Genomic DNA, 10,234 nt, shown 5'->3' on the forward strand with positions numbered 1-10,234 from the left:
CAGGTGGGGTACGTCTAGGAATTCTATCGGCGACGGGGAGAGTCTAGAGATTGATCAGATCTCCATAGCCTGCTTCAAATGCACTGGGTCCATGAGGATCTGCAGCGCTTAGAGATCTTCACACAGCGTGAAGTCTCCTCCTCCCTTGTTCGTGGAGTCCTCCAACTTGGGCGGAAACCACTCAAGCCTCTTATACGGCTAGCAAGCCAATCACTAGCCGCCACGTGTGAATAATTTAGAACTGGCCAATAATGGGACCCAAATCTACATACAAATGGCGGGAACTCTTTGCAACGAGCATTTCTGTGCTGCAACAAAGAAATGCACCCTGCAAAGAAAGCTTCAAATCGGCGGGAAATTCTCCCTTGCACCGGGATTCTCTTTTGCAGCAGAAAACTCCACCGTGCAAGGAAGCTTGCAATTTAGCGGGGACAATTTAGCAGTGCCGAAGCACGCACAAATAAAAATCACACCTTTTGGGTTGTGACAGTAACCAGTCCCAATGCAATTCCAGTGATTACAATTCCAATACATTCTTATAATAATCATTTTAGTAATACAATGTATGACTTACTCTAAAGAAAATACATTTGTTAAAAGTTAAAAGGTATAGAACACAAGATACAGAATGCCAGGGCAAAGATGTGGATATCTTAGTTCTTTTGTTTTCTTTAGTGACACTTAGCTCAATTGATGTGTAGATGTAGCTTGTAGGTTTCTCCTACAGAACGCCATTTCAGCTTTCTGGCTTGCTCAGAAGCCTTACCACACCCAGTGTGCTAGGTCTCTGCAAAAAGGGGCTTCTTGTTACACATCCATAGTTATACCTGCACAATTTCCTAAAGACTGTTACCTTGGAAAGCTCCTGTCAGTGCCCCCTTTGCCTTTGTGATCCCCATGGCTTTAATCTCTTTAAGGCTTCTTACAAATTAGTCTGTCTGTCGTTTCCCAGTCAGCCTCTATACTGGGCATTCTACCTCGAGCAGAACACCCACAATGTAGGAAATATTAATCCAACACAGCTGGCCAGCCTCAGGACTCCCAGGCCTTAAAGAGTGAGGCCACACTTGTAACGGTTTGTAACCAAACCTGAGAGATAGTTTAACAAGGAATCCAAGAAGCTTCACTCCATAGAACAAAGCTGAGTATGTTTGGAAGCAAAAACAAAACAAACAAAGAAACAAACAAAAAAATCAGTGCACAATTTCTAAAAACAGTGCAGACTAGGAATATCCCAGTGGGTCACATGGGAAGAGTCTGGAAGGCCTCAAGAATTCCACCAATGGCTGCTTTTGTAACTATTATAAAAAGGTAACCCATGAGTCAGCTTTGTAGAACAGATTTATTGTGTGGAAATACCTACCTACCTACCTACCTACCTACCACTAGGGGAAAAAACGAAACTTTCCGTACCGTTTCAGTCATAATCACAAATTTGGAATGTGGCACAGAAACTGCTTCTAGGCTGAGCCATAAGTATTCTGTTGTACAAGAGTGTTGCAAATATAAAAGACTGTTTTAGATAGATAATGCTTAAGATTGCCTAGGATTTAAAATGTTTTGCATTGTTTCATCATATTAATAAGAGGCACAGTTTTGCATTTATAGAATAATGATCTTCCCATGCTCAATACGTGAGGCACAAATGACTGAGATATCCTCCTGGAAAGTGCATATAGAGTCAGGCAAATTTCAAAATATCATTACAGTCATAACTTCAGATATGCTAATGTCCAGACTTACAGCTTAAGAATCCTAAAATATTTACAATTATATTTTTATTACTGACAGTGGTAAAGGCATACATCAAGAACACAGATTATATTCTTTAAGCAAGAACTAACAAATTACTTTTATTCTTGCTTATATTTGCTTCAAGTAACTTAGTGTTCAAATGTACATTTATAAAGGCCTACTACAGAACTACTTATTTACTCTCCCCCTGACCCCCACCCATAAAAGGCATGTGTCCGGCATACTTTTGTTCTCAATAAATTAATCTTTTGTCTCAACCTTTCTTTAAGCCATCTGAGTAGCTAAATACAAATTATAAAGAGATATAGCAATACTATAAAAATGAAACAGATTAATGAAAGATGCATCTTTGGAGACAGTTTTTTAAGTTGACTCAACCGCTCTCTGTACCTGGAACTGAATGTAATTCCACATGCTGTGCATATCCGTGTCATACATGACTGCCAATAAAGCACTACCATTACTGGAAAAAAAGTTCTCTCAGCAATTGCTATAGTCATAAATTTTATTTTTACAGCATTTTGAAAAAAAAGAACACAGAACATATTTTTAGGTTTAAAAAAAAAAAAAAAAGTCATTTTTCATCTGGATACGAGATGTATTTACGTGACCATACTCCATTTTTTAAGTAAGAAATATAAAACACATCCCTTAATATCAGTTGACAAGTTCCTCATGTCTACTGAGCAGTGAGCACCTTCACATGTTCCATGTCATTTCTTCTTCACTAACTTCAATTCTGGTTAAAAAAAATATATACAGTAAACAAGATTCATTCACTTTTGTTGAAAGAAAGCTGGAGAAAGTAAGACAGGTATTATCTGCAAGGTAGCAGCACTGCCTTTTTGGCTCCCACGGAGAAAATAAGATATAAAGAAACAATAATTTCATAACTGTTGCTACACATCAGAATCTCTGGACAAACTAAAGTGCATCAAGAGTAACAGTAAAGACTAGACTTAAAAATTACCAAGTATTACTACAATAGCTGACTAGATTATTAAAAATTGATTCTCTCATTGATTTATACCAGTGGAAGCCAACCTTTTTTGGAAGGCATGCAACGAATGAAGCCTCATACCAGCAAGTGCCACTCCAATCCCTTTCTGCTGCCTGATCTGCTGCTCTGCTCCCTCTCTCATCTACTGTGCTGCCTACCCCTTATCTGCCATATGCCATACATAGAGGCTGCCCATGCCACTTGTGGCATGCATGCCATGGGTTGGTCAGCTCTACTTTATACAATCTACTGACCTTAAAGAAATGCAGTGTTCACTTACATATTTGATGACTCTTCATTGCATCTCAAGCAATATTCAAAGTACCACATGGACATGTCAATGTCATACATGAGTAAGAGCCTCAATGTTTTAGACCATAACCCTCAGCCAAGATAGGTTTATTGAAACATATTTACAACAGTTTACCCTAGCTGATCTTCCAACTTTTCATGATACAATATAAATATTACAGGGTACCTAGTTACAGTTCCTACCTCAGTTTTCCTATTTTGTTCAAAAAGTCTGCCAAGAACACCTTAATTGAAAATAGCTTCTTTTTAAAAATAGAGTCTCAACCTTCCATTAACAAAGTAAAAATTACAATGTATGTGCATATCTGTATTTTCACATTTACCATGGGTATAGAGACTCCCTCCCTCCGCTTAAACTATCAAGCATAGATCTATCATGACTCCTACTTTACTTCAAACTAGCATGGCTAACCACATCTAACAGGTTCTACCCTCTAGTAATGGAGTGTTTAAATTTTTTAAAAATCTACTAAATCCTGGAACTGTCACTGATCACAGATTCAGCAATAAAGTCTAAGCAACAGATATGAAGCATTTACAATGCTGTATGCTGGCCTGATTATTGGTATACAGTATACTTAATTATATTGATTTAACTCAGAGATCCAACAAAAATAAAGGCAGAAAGAATTATGGCTCCGTACACTCAGCAAACACTTAAAAACTGTTACAGGCCTGTACATGAAATATTTGCTTTGATGATTCTACCTCCATCTCCATGCAACATAGAAGAAAAAAAATTATTTTGGGTTGAAACATCAAGGACCCAAGCACAGGGGTATAAAGAGCCATTGCTGAGTTAAGAGGGAAGAGGGAAAATGATATTAAAGGTTGGCCTACACAAGGAAGGTAGTGCACAGTAAGCTGTACTATGCTGTGAATTCATGGTGCCCTGAATCCATGTGGGGATATTCTCAGCATACACCAAGAGAATTGGTGAGAAACAAATACTAGACATTACATTTAAGACAGGACTAGTCTGTTAATCACATCTTAAATAGTAAGATAGTAACCCAGCCACATGTTCACAGAATTTTTAGCACTACAAAGAGAGAAGTCAGCCACAAAAAGTGTCTAATATTCTTGTGAGGGGCATGGATTTCTTAAGGCAATATCTTTTATTGGACCAACTGTATGATTGAGATAAAGTTAGACAAGCTTTCAAATGTAAAGTGTTCTTCACAGATCCGATGAACATCTTGCACTCAAAACCTTGTGCTGCAAGAATGGGACCTAAAAGACAGATCAGGATCACTGTTCATCTAAAAAAAGTATTTTAAAATACTATCCCAACCACAAATATATCACTCTAAGAAATACTTGTATCATGCATAATTTTTAGACCATCACAGCTACATCACCCTTACACTGCTGTAATATTTTTTTGTAGCTGGCTTATATCTGGCCTTAAATTCAGTGTGCGGCAAGGTTAGGATCACATCAGGGTCTCCAACCGGCTCCGGCATGGCCCTCACCAGTCAACAATTAGCTGATTGTCAGCTGGCTCTGGCACTCCACAAGGGCTTGAACCAGCTTTCATAGGGTCCCTGCCAGCTGAAAAGTCAGCTGATCATTGACCAACTCTGGGGGCTGCACCAGGGCTCCTTCTAGTCCCAGGGCAGTCGGGTAGCTAACTGACAAATAGCTGATTGTCAGATACCCAGCTTTCAACATGCCGATGCAGAGAGAGCCCAGAAACATAATCCCAGGCTCTGCCTGCACTGGCAGGTAGGGGGTGATTAGGGGCTGATCTCTGATCCCAAAATTACACATCCTGCCATGTACACGTGGCTGGCACATGGGACCAGATCAAACTATGCCTTTAAATGAACATCTGGTCAGCAGCCTAAGCACCTGCTTGGGAAATTAGTGTGGAACAGCTAGTATGCTGAAAATCTTAGTATCTTTTAAGATATGGATTTATCTTTATATCTGGCAGAATATTGTTCACACACAAAAAACACACAAGCCCACTGTTTGTGTTGAAATGGCCATATAAAAGGGGGGAAAAAAAACCACTGTTGGTGACAAAGTGGGTTAATGACACTGGATCAGAAAGCAGTGCTGTAAAAATGGGTGATCTGGAACACTGGTCCTCATCTGTCCATCTAGAAAATTATTTTAAAAATACTACATCAAATGGATCTAATCCATTTAAAATTAAGTTTATTTATGGTATAGGAACAGGAAAATGTGAGAGGGAACGCAGTCGATTGGGATGATTCTACCACATATGGTAGACATACCCTAAAATTAAATGGTTCTGGAAGAATGTTGGAGACATAGTGAGGAAGACAACAAGATGCCAACTATCAAATAAACCTTTAGTGTTTCTACAATAGGAGTCACAAGGAATTAATCACTCATCTTCTAATGGCTGCAAGAGTTACAACTATAAAAGCCTGGAAGAGAAGCAACACCCCTTATAATCACTGACTGGTTTCCAAAAGTTTAGGAAACTTTTAGCAATGGAAAAGCTGTCCTATCAGTGTTTTGAAGGGGAGAAGGAAAAAAGATAACTTGGAAATTTGGTGGAACTTTTTGGAATTTGCTAAAAAAGAATAATCTCCTCTCTCTAAACCAGAACATCTGAGAAACTTCTTGGAATGAAGGCAAGTGTAAGCCCTAACACTTAAGAGTACATTTGGAATAACATTTAAAATTAAAAAAAGAAAAAACCATAGAGACGAGCAAACGATAGTAAGATTTACATTATGCAGAACTCCAGGGGGGGAAGAAGGGAGTAAAATTAGTATTCAAAGATAAAGAAATAAAAGCTTAATATTTATGGATTTATAGAGAAGTGGTCAGAGACTGAAAGGAAAAGAAGAAAAGAACACAAGATTCATGTGGACACTGATTTGGTTTAAAGGAACACTGTTGATGTTTTGATATGCACTTGTATATTTTAGGGGATGGGATGCATCTTAAAATGTCAAATCTGTTATTTGATAAGTTGGATTCATGGATAATGAAAGCTAAAAAAATTTTTTTTTTAAATCACACCCCATCTTTCTGCTTCCCCATGCAGATACACTGTCAAAAACATGAACCAAGTGGTGGAATGGATTCCATTACGGGATGCTAGGACTCCATGCACATAGATGGATTTTAAAATCCTATCCTCTAACTCTACATTCTCACTGCTAAATAAGGAGACTGAATACTTAAAGGTCACAAAGTAGAAATGAACACAGTTGATCCATGATAAACAAGTGATGTACAAAGCTATTGTAGTTAAGAGCCTGGTCTAAGAAGTGCAAAAATTGTGAAATTCCACCCTATACTGGCAACAACATAAGACTCAAGACCTACGGTGATGCACTCAGAGAAACCAAAAAGAGGACTGAGGGGTGAAGCTAGCTCTGTAACCATAGTAAAGCTAGAACCCACTGCATTTCCACCGAACTATTCAGTCTTTCATTCTGACTTCCCATTCCTTTCCACTAAAAATCAGATAATTTTTTTTTTTTTTTAAAGTTACTGCTCATTAAGGCAAGGCAAGGAACAACGTACAAACACTTTTGTTTACTTACATTCGTCGGGCAATCCCATAGCATGTTTCTGAAGATGGGGCATTTCTTGGGGGAAAAATCCCAATCATCATGAGGTGCACATATGACGTCGTATTTTATAAACAGACATTTTCCACTCATTTTTGTACTTTTTGCCACTCAACTTGTACAGGTCATAAATTAAAATGTACATACTTGTCAGATGAAGGATTCCATCACAGGCGCTAATATGAGACAAAAAGGCATTTCCTAGGCCTTGGCCAGAATGAGCTCCTTTCACCAGACCAGCAATATCCACTACATTCAGAAAGGCTGGAATTTTGCTGAAAGATAAGAGTTAAAGGCTTCATTATTACATTTATAACCAAAAAAGCGGTTTGGCACAAGAAGGAATACAGAAGGCTAAAAAGCATTTTGGTTAACATGGCCTTCACTTTTTAAAAAACAAACTACAAATGATCACTGTAAAGGCCCGATTTCCCCCCAACCCCCTTCAATAAAAGTATAACACAATCTTTAGTTTTTAATTGCTTTTTAAAATCCAGATTTTGGCTTCTCTGTTTTTCCAGGAAAACTAAAAAGTTCAAAATCAACTGTATATTACATATGAAACAACCAATTGATAAGAAATTTTTGTCTAGATTTTAGGCAGTTCTCAACTTGCAACGTTTATAAATTTACAACCTGTTTCAACTTTCTGACGTCAGTTTCCACTTTACAACGCTTGATCTGATGCAATGCCACGGCAGCGAACAAGTTCACTGCGTTGCCCATTTCCCTGGAGAACAACTGTCCCAACTTCCCTGGACACTTTCTTTAAGAAAGCAGACAAGACTCCAGAAGAACCTGCAGCCAAGACTCCTGAGAAGACTCCAGCCAAGAACCCTTCAAAAAGTCCAGCAAAGTCACCTCAAAGAAGTCCTTCCAAATCAATACGATTGCTATTTACAATATAACTACATTAATGTAGCTACAGTAAAAGCTCTGTTATCCAGCATCCATGGGGAACAGGGGGTGCCAGTTAATCAAATGTGCCAGTTATCTGAGAGTTATACTCATCTCCAGCCCAGTGGGTTGGAGGCGTCCTTGCCTACTCAGCCGCCGCTCCTCCTGCTGCATCTGGTGCACCAGGGCTTTCACTTCCTGGTGTCTGTGCTGGGGGACAGGGAGGGAGGCCCCGTGCAGGCTGCTTTGCCCTGGGCCATGGTCCACAAGGCAGAGTGGGACTCAGCTCGCAGCGGCAAAACCAGAAATGCCACCGTGGGACAGATGCTGGTTAATAGAGCATTCCGGATGGTAAAGTGCCGGATAACACAGCATTTACTGTACATTGCTCATCTATAATTGATTGAGTACCAAATTCTGGGTAATTTTTATGAAAACAGGGTATCGGGCCTTGGTTCAGGAACCAATCCCCCATTTATAACATTGTTTCTTATGAGAAAATTGGTTCCGAGTTACAACGTTGACTTAAGATGTGGTTTTCAAGAACCAATTGCATTGTAAGTCCAAGGACTGCCTGTACTTAAAACTCAAATGACTTGTTTTTAATATTAAACTTCCAGTTGTTAAATATCTAGATTCCCCAATTAAAAAAAAATCAAGGACAAAAGATCACTTGTTAGAGAGTCAGTACTTCTACCCCTACAACTAAAGGTTGATCAGGCATGCTTTCTACAACACGAGGTCTTCCAAAAGCTGCAAACCTGAGAAGTTAAAATTCTCTGTTCCTACATCAGATACAAATACCAACAGAAGTAGACTGTTTCCTTTTTATATTTTAAATAAAAAATTTTAAAATAAGATTTTTAAATGGGTCAAATAACTTTTCTTCTTTTCACATCCTTTAAGAATACAATGTTATAAAAATTAATCTTTCATAGTCTAGAGCATTCTAGACTTTGTCCAAGGCTAAGGAGGGGAGAGGAAAATACAGAATCTTCATACACAAAGACTATCTGTATGATGCCAGACATTTAGTCCTAGACACCCAAGCTTGCAAAATCTGACCTGTGCTATAAAGACAAAGACACATTTATCTGTTCTGGAAGGAGAATGTCCCTGGCCCTTTTTTATCCAAGGCCTGCTGAGCATCTGGAATAAAAGATGGCTTTTTTCCTGGTCACCAATGGCTTGAGTCTTCAGTTGTGTTTGCTACTCTTAAATATCATTCAATATATTCTTTTCATTTAAAAAAAAAAAAAAGTATTTCCTAAACTGAACAAAGAAGTCTTTAAAAAACATACTTTAAATCATGATTCAAAGGATAAAAGGTCTATGATTAACATGTTGGTAAAACTTTAATGGATCTAAAAAACAAAAACAAAAACAAAAAAAAACCAAAAACAAAAACAAAAAAAACCTCATACAGATTACAAATACAATGAATTACTGAGTTCCCTCTCCAAGCTGAATGAGTTGAAAAGAAGAGAAGATTCTGGAGGTTCTCTGAGGAACCCTCCAGTTCATGGTTGGGTTTCCCCAAGTTAAGATGTACGCGTTCATGTTCTACTTTTACTAAATCCAATTTCTTTTCCAATATAAAGTTTGTCATAACTAAGTGTTCTTCTCTATTTTTCAAAAATACTTAGTATTTACATAAAAGCTGGTATTTACGTAAAAGCTCCAAATCTTATTTTATGGATTTTAATCTTCTAGATCCACCCAGCAACATCCACAGCATTTTGAGTTTTTTTATTTCAGTCCTTCATCCATATACTCTAATTTTAAAAAAGTTAACTTTTTAGGAAGTCTAGAGAATAAATATGACAAGGCAAGAATAACGAAAAAAGTAAAGAAAGTTCTCTTTGTGTTTGCTTTCTAAAACTGACAAATAGAGATTTATACATGAACTACTGAAGTACTTACAGACAGTTCAGTAAGTACAGACAGACTGACAACAGTAAGTCTGACAAGTAGCAGTATTTAAGTAAGAATAGTAATGATATTTTACTATTATTTTGTATTAAATAATTAAATATTAAATATTTATTTATATTATTATTTACTATTATTATTGAATTAGATAGCATAATTAGAGACGCACAGATGCACCAGTCCGATAATCAGATCGGCAGTGATATAAAGAAAAATGTCTACATCAAAAAAACCAAACCAAAAAAAAACCAAACAAAAAAACAGCCTGATATGGCCAATAAATGGCCCATGCACATGCACAGCAGCAGCGCAGCATGTAGGCGGCAATGAGCACAACTCAGCAGCTTGAAGTTATTATAGCTGCGTGCAGTTATTAAGTCTGGTGTGGCAGAAAGGGACGAGGGGGCAGATCAAGGCCCCCCCCCCCCCCCCCCGGGGGGGGGGGGGGGGGGGGGGGGGAACGGGCTGCCGTCTGGTGGAGACATACAAGAGAGGGCCTGCAGAGTGGGGCTGGGACAAGTGCTGCCCAGCCGGGGTGGAGTGGACACGAGACAGAGCCGCAGCTCATCCGGGGGGGCATGGTTCTCACTGCTCATCCAGGAGCCACTTGTCTGGTGGCTCATCTGGCGCTCATCCCATAGCTCCCAGTGCTGCTTCCATTGCTCATCCAGGAAGGAGAGTGCCCCCAATCTGAGGGGGGCCGGGGCTGCACCAAGCTCTTCCTGGCGGGGCGGGGCTGGGCTCAGGGCAGGAGCTGGCGGCACTGGGACTGGGG

General features: G+C 39.0%; 1 protein-coding gene across 1 annotated transcript in view; it reads right to left on the reverse strand.

Moving 5' to 3' along the window:
• OLA1 (Obg like ATPase 1) overlaps positions 1–10,234 on the reverse strand; it is a 181,388-nt gene that overhangs the window by 142,511 nt on the left and 28,643 nt on the right. The window contains exon 3 of the mRNA XM_006020797.3: positions 6,778–6,905. Within this exon, the coding sequence (XP_006020859.1) occupies positions 6,778–6,905 (128 nt within the window). The remainder of the gene's footprint in view (positions 1–6,777; positions 6,906–10,234) is intronic.

Source organism: Alligator sinensis, unplaced genomic scaffold (genome assembly GCF_000455745.1).
Source record: "Alligator sinensis unplaced genomic scaffold, ASM45574v1 scaffold321_1, whole genome shotgun sequence".
In the NCBI taxonomy this organism is placed as follows: Eukaryota; Metazoa; Chordata; order Crocodylia; family Alligatoridae; genus Alligator; species Alligator sinensis.